Genomic DNA, 19,604 nt, shown 5'->3' on the forward strand with positions numbered 1-19,604 from the left:
GCGCTGTAGCTCAAGTGGTAGAGTGCTAGCCTTGAGCTGAAGAGCTGAGGGACAGTGCCCAGGCCAAGAGTTCAAGACCCACAACCAACAAAAATAAATGAATAAGTAAAGAGAAAAATTTAATAATTGTTAATATGTCACAGACTTGTACAGCCAATCACCTCTGTTAATTCTAGAATATTTCCAGTTCCTCTCTGCTCTCGAAAGCCACTAATGTGCTTTTTGTCTTCCTGAATTTGACTACTCTGGATATTTCATAGAAATGGAATCATATAATATATATGTCTGATTATTTTTTTCCCTACTCTTTTAAATTAGTACATATTAACTATATGGAATTAGTACATAAATTAGTACATATGAACTATATGGAATTCTTTAGATACATGTTTATACTTAGCATAGTTTCAAAGTTCATGCATGTTTTGTGGCATGTATCAGTACTGATTTTTTTTTTCCAGTCCTGGGGCTTGAACTCAGGGCTTGCTCACTGTCCTTGAATTTCTTTTGCTCAAGGCCAGCACTCTATCACTTGAGTTACAGCGCTACTTCTGGCTTTACCATTTTGAGCCACAGTGACATTTCTGGATTTCTGGTGGTTAATTGGTGATAGGAGTTTCACAGACTTTCCTGCCCAGGCTGGCTTTGAACTGTGATCCTCATATCTCAGCCCCTGGAGTAGCTAGGTTTACAGGCGTGAGTGACCAGCGCCCAGCCTAATTTTATTTTATAGGCTTTTTAGTCTATAGAGTTTTTGCTTTTTTTGAGATAGGATCTCTCTTTTTTTCCTTTCAGTCCTGGGACTTGAACTCAGAGCCTGGGCACTGTCCCTAAGCTTCTTTTGCTCAAGACTAGCACTCTACCACTGAGCCACAACACCACTTCCAGCTTTTTCTGTACTCAGGAGTAGAACCCAGGGTTTCATGCATGCTAGGCAAGCACTCTACCACTAAGCCACATTCCCAGCCCTGAGACAGGATCTTAATAACTTTTCTCTAGCCTCAAGCTCACAGTTTTCCTACTTCTGTTTCTGGGTATCTGGGTTACAAAGATGTACCACTATGCTCAGCCCCATCCCATATATTCTGTGTCTACAAACATAAATAGCTGGCATTTTAATGGGTGCAGAGTATTTTATTAAAGACCAATTTAATTAAATGTTCATTAGTGGGCATTTTGTCTGTTTTCACTGTTTTGTAACTATATACAATATTTTGTTGAACAGAAATGTTAGTAAATTGTCTATGTATTTCATAGTACAAGTAATACAGAAAGATTTGCTTTTTTATTTTATTTTTTGGTTAGTTGTGGGGCTTGAACTCTGGGCTTGGGTGCTGTCCCTGCGCTCAAGGTGAGCACTTACCGCTTGAGCCACAGCGCCACTTCTGGTTTTCTAGTGGTTTATTGGAGATAAGATAAGAGCTAGAAAGGTGGCTCAGTGGTAGTGTTTGCCTTGCACGCAGGAGGCCCTCGGTTCAATTCCTCAGCACCACATAAGCAAAAAGAGCCAGAAGTGGTGCTGTGTCTCAAGTGGTAGAGTGCTAGCCGTGAGCTGAAGAGCTGAGGGACAATACCCAGGACCAGAGTTCAGGCACGCGACTGGCCAAAAAAAAAAAAAAAAAAAAAAGAGTCCTACAGACTTTCCTGCCCAGGTTGGCTTTGAACTGTGATCTTCAGATCTGAACCTCCTGAGTAGCTAGGATTACAGGCGTGAGCCACTGGCGCCCAGCTATGTTTTCTTAATTGTAAAAGATTCAAGCATGGTATGCAGAGTCATAGCCCTCTTCCACAAGAGGAGTCACAGTAAGTAGTTTGGTATGCATTCTTCCAGCCTGGTTTCCATGAATTTACATAAATATGGTAAACACAGGAGTACTTATGACAATGGCTGCATATTGTTTGGCTAAACTTATTAGGACACATTTGTACTTGTTGATTTAGTAAGTCTATGAGTAAGTATATTATTTAACTCTTCTGATCTGAATTACCAGATTGCCCCCCTGTAAATTGGTAGTAACAGGTTGCATTCCACCAATAGCTGAGGCCATGTCTTTGTATGGAATTAATTGAACTTGAGATCTGGTAATATACAGTGTCATTGTCCTGTTCCAGGTTTACTTGAAGGGAAGATCTGGAGACAAGATGATCCATGAGAAGAATATTAACCAGCTAAAGAGTGAGGTCCAGTATATTCAGGAGGTGGGTACTCCTCCCCCCCCACCTCTCTCTCTCTCTTTGTGACAGTTCTGGGGCATGAACTCAGGGCCTGGGCACTATCCCTGAGTTTCTTTTGCTGCTAGCACTCTACCACTTGAGCCACAGTGCCACTTCTGACTTTTTCTATTTATGTGGTACTGAGGAGTCAAACCCCACAGGCTTCATACCTGCTAAGCAAGCACTCTACCACTAAGCCACATTCCCAGCCCCAGTACTCCTTTTTGTGAGAAGTTCTTAGGCCATTTCTCTATACCTTATATTTTGAGGATCCTTTCTATTATAGATTCTTTCATCTTTTTGTTCCCTTTATATTCCTGAAATGCCTCCATGTGTTCCCATGTGTCAGATATACTTGTTTATTTATTCATTCATTTATGTAATGATTTGTGAGGATTTTTTATTTCTTCTACTATTTTTTTTTCTCCATGCCAGTATTGAGACCTGAACTCAAGTCCTGGGTGCTGTCCAACAGTGTTTTTGTTCAAGGCTAGAGCCCTAGATCTTGAGCCACAGCTCTACTTCTAGCTTTTTGGTGGTTAATACGAGATAAAAGTCTCATAGACTTTCCTGCCTAGGCTAGCTTCTAACCTTGATCCTCAGATCTTAATCTCCTGAGTAGCTAGGATTACAGACATGAGTGGTTTGCTGGCACCCAGTTTTTCCCACTTTTTTTTTTATTAGTATCAATTAGTCGTACATTAGGGTTTTCTTTTGACATGTTCATATATGCATGATGTATCCTGATCAAGTGTACCCCCCCCATCATTCCCTCAAATACCATTTTTGACCCTTTGGATCCAATCCATTAATTAACAAATACTGGAATGGAGGGATGCTCATGTAATAGAGTGCCATCTATGAGTGAAAAGGCTAAGTGAAAATGAAATAGCCTTAGTTCAAGCCCCAGTACTAGCACGCACGTGCACATACGTGTGCACACAGACACATACGCACACACACCAACACATACTTATGAAGTACAGTGTACCAACTAATTCTCTCTGGACTATTCCATCCAGTGCTGTCAGCCACCTCCCAGCCTTTGTCAGCCCCCCCAGCTTGTTTTTCTTGGCGCACACACACACACACATATACCTATATCTATAAATACCCATAAATATATTGTACTATATATACCATACACTGTGCTGTATACTATATACATGTTATTGGTCCTTTGTGTTGTGTTTCTTCTCAACTAAAATGATAGCCAGGTTAGGACTCATCTGTTTTGTTGCTGTGCAGGAGAGCCCCATTTGACCATTTTCCTTTGTCCCCTAGCCAGTACTCAGTACAAGATTCATAATAGTAGGGCAGCAGGGGAACCACAAAGAGCGTTTCTTTCCCTAATCTGAAGCTTAAGTATCTTTCTCTCCCTTCCTTAGGCCAGGAACTGTCTGCAGAAGCTCCGGGAGGATATAAGTAGCAAGCTTGACAGGGATCCAGGAGACTCTCTCAATCGACAGGAGATACAGGTGAGGGAATGGGGCACCATAGCCTGGAAGGGAGAGGATCTAAGGGACGCTGGCTTCTCTAAGAGCTCACAATGCAGGTAGGGCTCTCAATAAGTACGCTTACATGCATCAGCCTGTACCTAAGTAACCTGCTCTTGTAATGTTGCACAAAATTGAATTTTCATAAATTGTCCTAACTTATTGACATATCCTCTTATCTGTAAAGACTGTGTGATCAATTGTCTAGTAATGCACTTTGCAAAGACAATTATGTAATACAAAATAAGGTGCTAGAGGCATGACTCTGTGAGGCTGAGTTCAAACTGTAGTTCTATCACGTGTACACACACACACACACACAACACGTGCGCACAAACACACAAAGACAGACAGTCACTTATAAATGTAAACTTTTTCTGGGCACCAATGGCTCATGCCTATAATCCTAGCTATTCAGGAGCTGAGATCTGATGATCACAGTTTGAAGGCCAAGAAGGAAAGTCCATGAGACTTTTATCTCTAATAAATTACCAAAATAGCCAGAAATAGAGCTGTGGTTCAAGTGGTAGAGCACTAGTCTTGGCAAAAGAATGTCAGGGGCAGTGCCCTGGCCCTAAGATCAAGCCCCAGGCCTGCAGAAAGGAAGGAAGGAAGGAAGGAAGGAAGGAAGGAAGGAAGGAAGGAAGGAAGGAAGGAAGGAAGGAAGGAAGAAGGAAGGAAGGAAAGAAAAAAAGAAGTAAGCTGGGCGCCAGTGGCTCATGCCTGTAATCCTGGCTACTCAGGAAGCAGAAATCTGAGGATCACTGTTCGAGGCCAGCCCAGGCAAGAAAGTCAGTGAGACTCTTATCTCCAATAAACCACTCAGAAAACCAGAAGTGGCTCTGTGGCTCAAGTGGTAGAACTCTTGCCTTGAGCTGAAGAGCTCAGAGACAGTGCTAGGCCCAGAGTTCAAGCCCCACAACCAACAAAAAAAGAAAGAAAGGAAAGAAGGAAGGAAGCTTTTGGTAAGTTGACCTTGATCAGTTTGGGTGACGTGTACAATATAAAGGAAGTCTTGGCCTGTTGTTTATCCATGTATACAGCTATCTCTCCCCTGGGATGGGAAACTCCTTGAGACTACAGGTTCACTTCCATTTCCCTGTATCCCTAACCCCAGCCAGGGTGTATGATGTGAAAAGCATGAGTAAGTTGGGTAAATCTTTCCTTGGATGGAAAATCTGGGATCCTGCTTTCCATCTTTTCTTAAAATTCTAGGACAAGAATTTTCTCAGGAGAGCAGAGCTGTCCCTTGGTGTCTTCACTCTCATCTTCATTTATATTACTTCAGTTGGGGGGGGGGGGGTATTTCTCCATCAACCTTGTCCTCTTCCCCCTGAAGGGAACAGTGGCCTAACAGGAGGAAGAAAGCAGGGAGGACAGAAAAGAGAAAGAAAGGAAAGGAATGAGGAACTTTTTAGGAAAGTTCCTCTCTGTTTAGGACACAATTAAGTTTTGTTTGCTGGACATTTCCTAACCCATTTAGCTTTGGTTGAAAATAGAACTTATGGTGGGTGATGTTACATCTGGCTAGTGGGAGGTCCTTTGTCATATAGCAGAGGCACTGAACTTAGAGTGCTCAGAGACTGACTGAAAAGCCCCCGCTTCTTATTGGCACAAACTAGCCGTCTTAGGATGAATGATCATGCTGTGGGTTAGAAAGAACTGTAGCCTCCTTCCCCGTTTGATTATGCTTTGTTAAGCCTTGTCAGGATCCCAGTGGGCAAAGGGAAAAAAGTGTTGTCTGTGGCAAGCAGCCGCTTGTTTTCCCAGGAGGAATGGGCCTCACATATTTTCCAGTTTGGCTGCAAGGTCTAACAAAGGTTAGAGTATCCTTTCTCAAGACTACTTTCCACTTACTCTGGCTTCTGTTTGCCTCTGGAACACTGGAAATCTTTTTCTTCTTCTTTTTTAACCTCCTTCCTCCCTCCCTTGTTCCCTCCACTCCTACCTCCTTACCTCATTCTTTTCTTTTCTCTCTCTTTCTTTTCTGTCCTTCCTGCTTCCTCTCCTTCCTACTTCTCTCCTATCTCCTTCTTTGCCACTAAAATTTAGAATCTTAGGCATATAATGCTTTGAAGTTATTTGGTTTATTGGTTACATTGTCTTTTTTGTTTCTCTTTGAACAGGTGGTGCTAGAAAAGCCAAATGGCTTTGGTCAGAGTCCCACCACTCTATACAATAGCTCACCTGAGGTAGGTAATGGGAGGATCTGGTGACGGATACGTTTCTGTGTCACATTATCTCTCCAAGAGGAATATTTATTTAGTGTAAAAATGTAAGCAATAGAAAAGTAAAAAGCAGCCGGGCGCTGGTGGCTCACGCCTGTAATCCTAGCTACTCAGGAGGCTGAGATCTGAGGATCGCGGTTCAAAGCCAGCCCGGGCAGGAGAGACTGTGAGACTCCTATCTCCAATAAACCACCAGAAAACTGGAAGTGGTGCTGTAGCTCAAGTGGTAGAGCGCTAGCCTTGAGCTGAAGAGCTGAGGGACAGCGCCCAGGCCCAGAGTTCAAGCCCCACGACCGACAAAAAAAAAAAAAAAAAAAAAAGAAAGAAAAGTAAAAAGCGGGAATTCTCCTTTCCCAAACCCACTGCTTGAACGTATCCACTGTTGGCAGATTGGAGTAGGTAAATCCTTCTGGAGCAGTGTGTCTTAGCTTTGGTCTCCACTTAGAATGAACCTGGAAGCTTTAAAGGAAATGATGTTTGAAGCCATCACCAGTGGCTCACGCCTGTAATCCTAGCTACTCAGGAAGCTGAGATCTGAGGATCAAGATTCTAAACCAGCCTGAGCAGAACAATCCTTGATGCTTTTAGCTCTAATTACTCAGCAAAAATGCCAGAAGTTAAGATGTAGCTCAAATAAACAAAAAGGCTATTGAACAGAAAAGCTGAGTGAAAGCACAAGGCTCCAGTAGTAATATACATGTGTGTACGAGTGTGTGTGTGTGCACGTGCACGCACAAAGGAGAGTATGCCTGGATCCTCTATCCCTGGAGACTATCGTTCTGAGATGTGGGGCCTAGCCTGGGCATCAGAACTTTTCAAAGCTCTTCAAGTGCTTGGCATAGTGGCTCACACTGTAATACCTACTTATGTAGGAGGCAGAGCTAGGGTTGTAGTCAGATGCTGGCCTGAGCAAAAGTAAAAGACCCTAGCTGAATAGTAACTAAAACAGTTGCCTAGCTTGAGGCCCTAAGTTCAAAAATCCAGTACTGCCCCCCCCCCAAAAAAAACAACCCTCTTGGGGCTGGGAAGGTGGCTTAGTGGCAGAGCGCTTGCCTCAGCACCACATAAGCAAAAAGAAAAAAGCCGGAAGTGGCGCTGTGGCTCAAGTGGTAGAGCGCTAGCCTTGAGCTGAAGAGCTGAGGGACAGCGCCCAGGCCCAGAGTTCAGGCCCCACGACCGGATCCCCAAAAAAACACAACCCTCTTCAAATGATTCAAGTATTTTGCCAAAGTTGAGTACCAGTATTCTAGAGTATTTTTCTATGCATACAGACTCATATTTAAATTCTATATATACCTGGGCATAGTGGCTCATGCCTATATTCCTAGTTATTCAAGACACAGAGATGGGGAGGATCATGGTTAAAGGTGAACCCACGCATAAAATTAACAAGACCAATCTCAACAAATAAAGGCTGGAGCCGTGAGCCAAAGGCTCACACCTGTAATACTAGCTACTCAGGAGGCTGAGATCTGAGGATCGCAGTTCAAAGCCAGCTCAGCAGGAAAGTCCATGAGACACTTATCTCCAATAAACCACTCAGAAAACTGGAAGTGGCGCTGTGGCTCAAGTGGTAGAGTGCTAGCCTTAAGCTGAACAGCTAAGGGACAGCGCCCAAGCCCAGAGTTCAAACCCCACAACCGACAAAAAAAAAAAAAAAAAATCACAAATTTCACAGTATTGTGGGATAGTGATACTTAAAGTCACAAACACATTTCAACCTTCACAAGGCAAGGTGTCATTATCATGGTCTATAAAGTTTGTGAGTTCTATGAACTTTGACAATACAGCTATTTCTTCCAAATTGGGTGCCATTTTTTCCTGTTGCTTAGTGTAAGCTGTTCCCTCTTTCCCTCTCATTCCCTCCTTCCCATCACTGCCATTGAGTTGCTTAGTTCATTTTCATCAATGTCCAGTGCAGCTGATGAGCCCCTCTTTTGTTCTTGACCTCATAGATGGTAAACATGTGCATATCTGAGCGAAGCTAGGAGGTGGGCACAGAATCAGGAAAACGGGAAAAAGTACAACTGAGACTATTTCTAAAATAAATAAAGCAGAAAGGGTATAGCTGCAGTGGTAGAGTGCCTGCTAGTAAGTGCAGGGCGCTGAGTTCAAACCTCAGTACCACCAAAAAGAACACAAAATATGTGTATATTAAACATACCATATATACATACATAAATATATGTGTGTAATACAAAATTTTCAAATTCATGGTAGATCTTTGCTTATTTTTTTTTTAATTTGAAGAGTATATTGCAGCCTTCTTTCCTTGTTAGTACATACAGTCCCGCTCCATTCAGGTCGTGGGGCCTGAACTCTGGGACTGGCCGCTGTCCCTCAACTCTTCAGCTCAAGGCTAGTGCTCTACCACTTGAGCCACAACACCACTTCCGGCTTTTTTCTTTTTGCTTATGTGGTGCTGAGGAATCGAACCCAGGGCCTCATGCATGCAAGGCAAGCGCTCTACCATTGAGCCACCTTCCCAGCCCCTAATACATGATTTTAAATATGGATGTAAGATATTTTCTGTTTTGTGATGAGCTTGTGTTTCTGAGATTCCTCCCCCATCCCCCCAAAGTTTTACCTAACACTATGTGTCTAGGATTTATTATGTTATCTCATTAAAACGTAGTTTGTCATTTCTCCTCACATGTAAAGTTTTATCATCTTTTGGCTTTGTCTTATATGATGAAATAATATTTTCTCTCTGAGTGTGTATGTATATGTGTGTTGCTGGTATCAAACCCAGAATGTTCTACCACTGAGCTTGCCTGAAATAATAATTTCATGAAAAATTCCATGTCATTTATGAGACAAGATAACTTATTAATGTCCACATTTTAAATGTGATTCTGGCCACTTGCTTTAGATGTACAGTTTAGATTTTTTTTCTTTTTCCTTAAATCACCATGTTTGGTGACAAATTCTAGTAATACCTGGTAATATCTGGTTAGCTGCTTTCACAAGCTCAAAGCCCTACTCTATATTATCCTACCACTTGGGAGCAGCTAGAAGGCAGGGCATGATAAAGAGTCTTCCCCCTGTTTTACAGACAGAAAAATGGAGAACCACAGGAGCCTGTAATAAAGCAGCAACTGGGAAGCTATTGCTGCTTCTGTGCAAGACAGAGAGAGATTCTCTATCAGACAGACACTCAGGGTTGTTGGGATCTGTATCTCCTGCCTTTGCAGAAGAAATGGAGGCAAGACTCTACATGTCAGCTCTGCCCTCACTACCAGCCCACAGTTGGGTGTGTCTGAGAGACACCTAAGCAGTAACCTCTAGGAAAGTATCAAATCAGGTGCCTGCACTCCTTGGTTCTTTTGCTTTAAACAGGTCCTTTTATTAGGCCTTCTTTTTTTAAAAAACAACAACTTATTTCTGTACTAAATATTGACAACAGTAAAAGCTGTGCCTTTGGGCTGCTTTTCTTGTAATGGGAATGACATAGTATTTAGGGGAAGTCTAGGCCAAAGGAAAGCATGATCCCTGGACTCAGAGCTCTAGTGATGGAAAAAAGCAAGATATACACAGAAAGTCAACATATACATACCTGTTAAGAAATCATTTGGGGACTGGGAAGGTGGCTCAGTGGTAGAGCGCTTGCCTTGCATGCATGAGGCACTGGGTTCGATTCCTCAGCACCACATAAGCAAAAAGAAAAAAGCCGGAAGTGGCGCTGTGGCTCAAGTGGTAGAGCGCTAGCCTTGAGCTGAAGAGCTGAGGGACAGTGCCCAGGCCCAGAGTTCAGGCCCCACGACCGGACCCAAAAACAAAACAAAAAACAATTTCTGGCACCAGTGGCTCATGCTTGTAATCCTAGCTACTCAAGAGGCTGAGATCTGAGGATTGTGGTTCAAAGCCACCCTGGGCAAGAGAGTCCATGAGACTCTTATCTCCAATTAACCACCAGTAAACCAGAAGTGGCGCTGTGGCTCAAGTGGTAGAGTGCTCACCTTGAGCTGAAGAGTGCCCACAACCAACAAAATAAATAAATCAAAAGAAAACTACCAAGGGAGAATGACTCCTAACTGCCCTCACCTTGTATGATGTTAATTCTTTCGTGAATATGGACCTGACAAATGGTCTAAGCAAGAAAAATTGTGGCTTCACCTTCCTTTCTGTGCTCTGGTTATAGGTGAACACTTATGAAATGGAAGATGTGGAGAGTTTGAGGAAGACTGTGCAGGACTTGCTTGCCAAGCTGCAGGAGGCTGAGCGACAACACCAGTCAGACCGTGTGGCTTTTGAGGTGAGATTTGAAATTTGGGGAGAAGGTGACCCAAGGGATGGATTACTGAATGCAGGAACCCTGTGACTTTTTCCACATGGATTTCATGTTTTCCTGATTGGGTGCCACCAGCTGGAAGGCAAATCTTTGAGGCCTGGGATATTACAGTATTTGCTATCCAAGTCTGGCCTGTATTTCAAAGATCAGATCTTCATTCTCTTCTGCTTGAAGTTGAGCCGTAGTACTGGTCTGAGACAGGTAATTGAGAACTCCTTTCTCTGTGTACCATGATAAGAATCACCGGGTTCCAAGGCTTCATCAGCAAGAACTAGTGCTGTCATGTTCACCACTGAATCTCCAGTGCTGGCACTGCACATGATGTAAGGTGGGTTTTTTTTTTTTTAAATAAATGTGGACTGAGTGAGTGGGTAAGTCTATGTTGTGGTAGAAAGAGATGTACCTGCCAGGCCCTGGTGGATCACACCTGTAATCCTAGCTACTCAGGAGGCTGAGATCTGAGGATCATGGTTTGAAATCAGCCTAGGCAGGAAAGCCCATGAGAGTCTTATCTCTAATAAACAACTCAGAAAAGGCCAGAAGTAGCACTGTGGGTCAAGTGGTAGAATGCTAGCCTTGAGCAAAAGAAGCTCAGGGACAGTGCCCAGGCTGTGATTTCAAGCCCTAGGACCAATCCCTACCTCACGCCATCCCACCCCCCAAAAAAAGAGGAAAAAAAGAAAAAAAAAAGTGAGGTCTTCTGACTTTCCAGAAAATTCTTTGCATATAATATGGGCAGTATTTAAGTATAACACTGGGTAGTTTTCTACTCTATGTATGCTTAACCATCTGTTATCTCTTCTTGTTCATCCATAAATGAAGTATTTGTATATTGTACATATTTTATGATAGAATTATATTTTGCTTAGGTATAGCTGGAGGCTGGTGGAAAGAGGAAAGCCAGCCTGAACTCTGCTTTTGTCATGGAAATAAAGGATTTTTGAGAAAAGGATTGAGAATGAGGAAGAAGGCCACTAAGAATGATAAATTGGTTGGGTACTGGTGGTGCATGCCTATAATCCTAGCTACTCAGGAGACTGAGATCTGAGGATCATGGTTTGAAGCCAGCCCAGGCAGGCTGACTTTGAATTAACCACCAGAAACAGAAGTGGTATGGGGCTCAGTGTGATAGAGTGCTATGCTTGAGCAAAAGAGCTCAGGGACAGAGCCCAGGCCCTGAGTACAAGTCCCACAACTGACAAGAATAAAAAGAATAATAAACTGACTTCTTTTAAAATAACTGAGCAGGAAATTTAACCTCCCTTAGAATTAATTTCAAATTTTGTAAAAAGGAGTCATGAACTTTACATTGGAATAGTGTAAGGTAATATATGAGAGAACTTTATTATTCAGAAGTGTTTTGGGAACATTAAACATTTTTTAAATGATCAATTTAGTAAGCAGATTATCCTATTGTAAATAGTTTAACTTATACTAGTACCAAGACTAGTTTGAGGAGTTAAAGCAGACGCCAGGCACCGGTGGCTCACACCTGTAATCCTAGCAACTCAGAAGTTTGTGACTTGAGGATCACGGTTCAAAGCCAGCCTGGGCAGGAAAGTTCATGAGACTCTTATATCCAATTAGCCACCAGAAAACTGGCAGTGGCGCTGTGGCTCACGTGGTAGAACGCTTGACTTGAACTGAAGAACTCAAGGACAGTGCCCAGACCCAGAGTTCAAGCCCCATGACTGACCAAAAAAAAAAAAAAAAAAAAGGCAGCCATGTGGGAAAGGAGCTAGTGGCATCTGTTTCAGGTATCACAATTAGGATAATTTGGTTAGTTGTGTGTCATTTTGATGACCAGCTATTTCTTTTTTTTTTTTTTTGGTCCGGTCGTGGGGCCTGAACTCTGGGCCTGGGCGCTGTCCCTCAGCTCTTCAGCTCAAGGCTAGCGTTCTACCACTTGAGCCATAGCACCACTTCCGGCTTTTTTCATTTTGCTCATGTGGTGCTGAGGAATCGAACCCAGGGCCTCAGGCATGCAAGGCAAGCGCTCTACCACTGAGCCACCTTCCCAGCCCATGACCAGCTATTTCTTCACCACCTCTGGAAAAAAAAAATAGAAGAGAAAGGGGAAGAAAGGAGAAAATAGAAGAGAAAGGTTGAAATTGTACATTTTGGAAAGCAATTTCTTTAGAGAGACTTCATGCAGGTTATGTTAATTCCAGAAATACTTGTTGGATTTGACCCTTGAGGTCTGTTGCTCCTAAGCCAAGGTGCCTGAATATGAGCAAGGCCAGAAAGCTCCTGATAGCTGCATTTAGAAGGGCCTATTTTTATTTATTTATTTATTTTGGCTGATCATGGGTCTCCCCCCACCCCACCCCCACCCCTGGTTGTAGGGCCTGAACTCTGGGCCTGGATGCTGTCCCTTAGCTCTTCAGCTCAAGGCTAGCGCTCTACCACTTGAGCCACAGCCCTAGTTCCGGCTTTTTTTTCTTTTTTGCTTATGTGGTGCTGAGGAATCGAACCCAGTGCCTCATGCATGTAAGGCAAGCATTCTACCACTGAACCACCTTCCCAGCCCCAGTGAGTCTTGAATGCTGGGCCTGTGTGCTGCTCTTCAGCTCAAGACTAGCATCTACCACTTGAGACACAGTACCACTTCCGGTTTTCTGGTGGTAAAGTGGAGATAAGAGTCTCATAGACTTTTTTTTTTTTTTGGTCGGTCATGGGGCCTGAACTCTGGGCTTGGGCGCTGTCCCTCAGCTCTCCAGCTGTAGACTAGCGCTCTACCACTTAAGTGAGCTTCAGCCCACTTCCGGCTTTTTTTGCTTATGTGGTGCTGAGGAATCAAACCTGGGGCCTCAAGCATGCAAGGCAAGCACTCTACCACTGGCCACCTTCCCAGCCCCTCTCATAGACTTTCTGGCCCAGGATGGCTTTGAACCATGATCCTCAGATTTCAGCCTCCTGAGTAGCTAGGATTACAGGCTGGAGCCACTGGCGCCCAGCTGGAAGGGACTATTCTTTTTTTTTTGAGGTGGGGGAGTCCGGTCGTGGGGCCTGAACTCTGGGCCTGGGCGCTGTCCCTCAGCTCTTCAGCTCAAGGCTAGTGCTCTACCACTTGAGCCACAGCGCCACTTCTGGCTTTTTTCTTTTATGGTGCTGAGGAATCGAACCCAGGGCCTCGAGCATGCAAGGCAAGCACTCTACCACTGAGCCACCTTTCTAGCCCCGAAGGGACTATTCTTTAACCCCAAGGTGCTTAGCACCTATTTACAATGGAACATGCTCCTTGGGTATTTCCACTATCAAGGTAGGTGGCACACATTCTTGTAGTTAAGAGTTCTTTTGAGCTGGCTAGAGTTACAGGAACAGATGTGGAAAGGGAGTCTTTTATGAATCTTTGTGGGGGCTGGTTTGGTTTGAATGTGGCCCTATTCACACTGTGGTCCAGACACATCTGAGCCTGAGTGGGATATTCTTGTACTGAGATAAGAGGCCTTTGTTTTTAAGTTTCTGCTGGTGAGGCTGTTTTAGGCTAACAGGGTTTTGTGAGAGTTTCTCAACCTCTCCCATTGAATTGAATTTTTTGATCTCCTTTGCTGAACCTGGGGGTAGGAAGGACACGGTCATCAATTACCATGAAAAGAACCTACCATTAAGCTTGGGTTTCTCGTTCTACTGGCTGTTCTCTCTCATGGTTTGTAGAGAACTTGCTATGAGCTAGGCTGGTTTGTAGTGTGGACGTGTCCTGTCACACACAGTGTGTGTGCAGTGCTTTCTCCAACCTGATTCTAACTCTGGGAGGAGCCAAACTAGCAGCTGGAAGTGTTTTTCCAGGGCTGCCTAGGCCTTCCAGCAGGCCCATGCATTCTCTTTTTTTTTTTTTTTTTCTTTTTCTGTTTTTTTTGTCAGTCGTGGGGCCTGAACTCTGGGCCTGGGCGCTGTCCCTCAGCTCTTGAGGTCAAGGCTAGCGCTCTACCACTAGAACCACAGTGCCACTTCCGGCTTTTTCTATTTATGTGGTCTTGAGGAATCAAACCCAGGGCCTTACGCATGTAACTCAAGCACTGTACCACTGAACCACCTTCCCAGCCCCCATGGATTCTCTTTTATCAAATGAGAAACCACTGGAGTAACTGGGAAGCAATCAACCAGATTGTAGAGTAACTAGGGTGTAATATTGGCCTTGTCATTCCCTAGCTGCATGACCTCAGTCAGTTAACCTTTACTTGCAAACCGGAGGGGATTAGACTAAACCATACATGTTCCATTTCTGACCTTTTTTTTTTTTTTTGTCGGTCATGGGGCTTGAACTCTGGGGCCTAGACACTGTCCCTTAGCTCCCTACCACTTGAGCCACAGCACCACTTCCAGTTTTCTGGTGGTTTATTAGGGATAAGAGTCTCACGGACTTTCCTGTCTGGGCTGGCTTTGAACTGGGATCCTCAGATGTCAGCCTCCTGAGTAGCTAGGATTACAGGTGTGAACCATTGGTGCCCAGCCATTTCTGACCTTATTGAGTAGCCACTGCATGTAAAGTCCTTACTGTGTGCAGCTCTGGAAATGCAATGGTGATCAAGGCCGGTCCATCCCATCATGAAGCCAATAGTCTACTCAAGTATGTCCAAAAGCCTTGGCAAAATTGGCCTAGTGCTATGAGAGAAGGACTGTATGTCCCCTGTGGGCCTCCCCAGGCTCTGAAGACTCCTTAATAGAAAGGATGTCTTAAGTGAGAGTTAGTAGGTAAGTAGGATTTGGAAAGACTTAGGAAGAAAAAAGCTCTTACTTCACTGTCTCATTCTGAAATTCTACTTCTGTCTTTTCCAAACTGATTTCTTACCTGATAAGTGAACGTTTCTTCCTAGTGCTCAATAGCTCTTTCAGATGCTGTGTTGTCCTTCATGTGAGCATGAAGAAGAGTTGGGGATTTCTTCCCCTGTATTTTTTTTAATGGTACTGGAGATTGAACTCAGGGCCTGAAGCCCTGGCTTTTGATTTAAGTAGGAAACCCACAATATTGGGTAGTACTGAAGGATTTATGGGGATATTGAAGTCCCATCTGAAAACAGGTACTTGGGAATTCCAGGTGCCACTTTAAAGAGCATCTCACTGAACCATGTGTGCCAGTTAATATTGGAGATAATTAATCTTCAAAAGGCTAGTTAGTCTCCAGGGTCGGACTGACCAGGGATGGGAAGGGGCTGTGTGTTCATCATAGATGCCTCGTTTCTCCCATTTTGACTCCAGAGCCACTTTATCCATGTTTGCCTCCCTCATATCCCCATTATACAATGCTTATCCTGTGTTTATAGGTCACACTCAGCCGGTACCAGCGAGAGGCAGAGCAGAGTCATGTGGCCCTTCAGAGAGAGGAGGATAGAGTGGAACAGAAAGAGGCAGAAGTTGGAGAACTGCAGAGACGCTTGCTAGGGATGGAGATGGTAATGGCTCACATCTCTTGTTTCCATCTCTGGACACCAGGGCTGGAAGAGGCTCAAGGATTGATTGAGAGGGTTGCTAAGGCCCTCCTTTTCAAAACAAGCAGCTCCCCCAAAACCACCTGTACAGCTTTGTCACATCCCTTTGAGTATCATTTACCTTTTAAAGACTGGGAAGGCCTTTTCTCTCATCCAGCTTCAGCCTCCCTTTGTCTAGAATGGAACCCATGTCCACTTTAGTTCCATGTTTATACAGATGGCTCTTCGGGGTTTTTGAAGCCTGTTTTTTAGTAGCCACTCAACTTGGTTCCTCAAAGATTGGCCGCCAGAGGTGGCTGGTGGTCTTGCATAATGCAAGGTCAAGTTCTCCCTCCGGGCAGCTGGGTGAGGCTGGGAAGTTTCTGTGTGCTGAGGGTGGGAAGGGCTATACCTAAAAGGGGAGGACACCCATCAAACCAGCTTGGCCTGCTGCTCTTTGGCAATTGTCCCAGGCTGTCCCAGCCCTAGTAGCCATCTTACCCCAAACACAAAAACAATTACCGTCTGCTCATGCTAGCTGTCCTTCTCTTTGGCCCACCTAGGAGCATCAGTCCTTGCTGGCGAAAGTCAGGGAAGGAGAGATAGCCCTAGAGGAACTTCGGAGCAAGAACGCTGACTGCCAAGCAGAACAAGAAAAGTAAGGGCCTTTGGGGTGCAGGGAGCAAAGGTCGAGCTTTGCAGCCTACAGCTCCCACATTGGCCAGGCCAGGGAGGAAACATTGCTGACGTCAGATCTTCCAACTCTGACTCATAACATGCTTGCTCTGGGTGGAGACCTGCCTTGGGACATATTGTTGGGAAGGCTGCTGTCTTGGGGAGTTTGTTTTCTATGGAGCAATAACCTAGGAGAAAAGATATTTATGGTTTTACAGCCAAGGTCAAGGGAGAGCTGGTAAAATCTTCTCACCTCTTGTTCCTCAAGTGAACTATAAGCTATTGGAGGACTATAAGCTATTGGAGGGACAGTCATCTTCTGTCTAGTCGTGCTGATGAAAAAGATAGGATGAGTAGTTTCTTAAGGACTTCCAGTTACTCAGAACAGTTCAGAGAGAAGCTGACAACCACTTTTCCTCAAGGGATCAGTGGGATTTTTCTATCTCTAGCGTTAAAAGGTTTTGTAGATTCCCTCTTACAAGAGAAAGGGAATTGCTTCAGATCAATGGAATCTACACAGCAAAGATTGTGCCTTCTGCCTCTTCCAAAAGTTGGAAATTCTGCTATTGGAAACTAATAAATAAAATACACACACACACACACACACACACACACACACACACACACACACACACACACACACACACACACACACACACACACACACACACACACACACACACACACACACACACACACACACTGATACGTACTTTCTAAGGCAGAAAATTACAAGTTCAAGGATTTATACCTATTTATCTGATTCATAAAATCTACACACACACACACACACACACACACACACACACACATACACACTGATACGTACTTTCTAAGGCAGAAAATTACAAGTTCAAGGATTTATACCTATTTATCTGATTCATAACACCAATATGGAGGGTCTAATTGCCATTATAAGCTGGACCTTTTGGGTTTTTTTCAACAGACATTACCTGAAGGGCCTTTAAAACTTTTTTTTTTAAGTCACAAACACCTTTTAATCTTCAGATTAAGACACATTCAAACTGGGCATCAGTGGCCCATTCCTGTAATTCTAGCTACTCAGGAGGCTGAGATCTGAGGATTGTAGTTTAAGCTATCTTGGACAGGAAAGTCTGCTAGATTTTTTTGGGGGGGGGGGATCCAATCATGGGGTCTGAATTCTGGGCCTGGGCACTGTCCCTCAGCTCTTCAGCTCAAGGCTAGCACTCTACCACTTGAGCCACAGCGCCACTTCGGGCTTTTTTTCCCCTGCTTATGTGGTGCTGAGGAATCGAACCCAGGGCCTTAAGCATGCAAGGTAAGTGTCCTACCACTGAGACACCTTCCCAGCCTTCTGCTAGACTTTTATTTCCAGTTAACCACCAGAAAAAAGCTGGAGGTTGTATTGTGGGCAGAAAAGCTCAGGGACAGCGCCCAGGCCTTGACTTCAAGCCCCAGGTTTGTCACAAGAAGAAGAAGAGGAAGAAGAGGAAGAGGAAGAAGAGGAAGAGGAAGAAGAGGAAGAAGAGGAAGAAGAAGAAGAAGAAGAAGAAGAAGAAGAAGAAGAAGAAGAAGAAGAAGAAGAAGAGGGGGAAGAAGAAGAAGAAGAAGAAGAAGAAGAAGAAGAAGAAGAAGAAGAAGAGCGACACATTCGAAATACTTCACTTCAGTCTTCTGGGAGCATTTTCTTTCCTTTTAGGCCAACTTAGATTTGACTTTGCTGGCACAAAAAAATGCAGACATCAGGCTGGGAAGGTGGCTCAGTGGTAGAGTGCTTGCCTTGCATGCATGAGACCCTGGGTTCGATTCCTCAGCACCACATAAGCAAAAAAGAAAATAAAGCTGGAAGTGGCGCTGTGGCTCAAGTGGTAGAGCGCTAGCCTTGAGCTGAAGAGCTGAGGAACAGCGCCCAGGCCCAGAGTTCAGGCCCCACGACTGGACCCAAAAAAATGCAAACATCTTATTTTGTACCCTCCTTTATGATTTGTATCAGAATTAGTTTTTTTCCCCCCAAGAATTACTTTAAATTACAGTTGATCCTCTGTATTAATGGGGTCTACATTTATGGATTCAGCCAACTGGAAATCCAAAATGTTTGAGGCAAAAAGTTGCTTATATATTGAGCATATAAATACTCATCATCATTCCCTAAACAAAGTAGTATAACAACTATATAATTTGCATGCTATTTACATATAATTTACATAAGTAATCCAGAGCAGATAGAAACTATATGGAAGGATCTGCATAGGTTATATGCAAAAACATCATTTTCTGTAAGCAACTGGCATATTTCATGGGGGGTCTTGAAACTGTCCCTTGGATATATTAGAGATGGCTTTTTTTTTTTTTTTTTTTTGGTGCCTGTACTAGGGTGTGAACTCGGAGCCTCAACGCTATCCCTGGGTTCTTTTTTCAAGGCTAGTGCTCTACCACCTGAGTCCAATTCCACTTCTGGCTTTCTGGGTAACTACTTGGAGATAAGAGGCTCATGGATTTTCCTGCCTAGGCTGGCTTTGAACCTCAGTTCTCAAATCTCAGCCTCTTGAGTAGTTAGGATTATAGCATGAGCCACCAGCGCACAGGTGGGTTGGGATTTTTTTTAAAGTACTTCAGTATTGGAGGTTCTGAGGGGCAAACCAAAAGAAGGGAGGAGCAAAAGACAAAAAGGATTAGACAATCCCAAACCAAGTCTTGGGAATGGCAATTGATAGCCATCTACTGACTTTTTTTTTTTTTTGTCGGTCCTGGGGCCTGAACTCTGGGCCTGGGTGCTGTCCCTCAGCTCTTCAGCTCAAGGCACTTGAGCCACAGCACCACTCGTGGTTTTTTCTGCTTATGTGGTACTGAGGAATCGAACTCAGGGCCTCATGCATGCAAAGCAAGCACTCTACCACTGAGCCATCTTCCCAGCCCACCTACTGACTTTTTTTTTTGTTTGTCTATTTGTTTTTTGCTGGTCATGGGGCCTAGCTCTGGGCCTGGGCACTGTCCCTCAGCTCTTCAGCTCAAGGCTAGTGCTCTACCACTTTGAGCCACAGCACCACTTCCAGCTTTTTCTGCTTATGTGGTGTTGAGGAATCAAACCCAGGGCCTCATTCATGCAAGGCAAGCACTCTACCACTGAGCCACTTTCCCAGCCCCCCATCTACTGACTTTATAGATACGAGGAGACTAAGAAATAGGGCATTGGATGGCTATGGGTGAAGACATAGAATGTTCACATTAAGGAAGGATGTGGGTTGCTCCGATTGCATCGTTCTCTCCACTTTGCGAACTGCCTACCCTCTGGCAGCTTGCACTTGTCAGC

The 19,604-nt window shown here is 44.1% G+C and overlaps 1 protein-coding gene across 2 annotated transcripts in view; it reads left to right on the forward strand.

Moving 5' to 3' along the window:
- Positions 1-19,604, forward strand: part of LOC138827512 (tuftelin) — a 50,380-nt gene that overhangs the window by 21,371 nt on the left and 9,405 nt on the right. For both annotated transcript variants that reach the window (XM_070023095.1, XM_070023096.1), the window contains 6 exons: positions 2,113-2,199; positions 3,603-3,692; positions 5,837-5,902; positions 10,080-10,193; positions 15,494-15,622; positions 16,201-16,295. In XM_070023095.1, coding sequence (XP_069879196.1) covers positions 2,113-2,199; positions 3,603-3,692; positions 5,837-5,902; positions 10,080-10,193; positions 15,494-15,622; positions 16,201-16,295 — 581 coding nt within the window. The remainder of the gene's footprint in view (positions 1-2,112; positions 2,200-3,602; positions 3,693-5,836; positions 5,903-10,079; positions 10,194-15,493; positions 15,623-16,200; positions 16,296-19,604) is intronic.

Source organism: Dipodomys merriami, unplaced genomic scaffold (genome assembly GCF_024711535.1).
Source record: "Dipodomys merriami isolate MVZ:Mamm:240054 unplaced genomic scaffold, mDipMer1.0.p SCAF_156, whole genome shotgun sequence".
NCBI lineage: Eukaryota > Metazoa > Chordata > Mammalia > Rodentia > Heteromyidae > Dipodomys > Dipodomys merriami.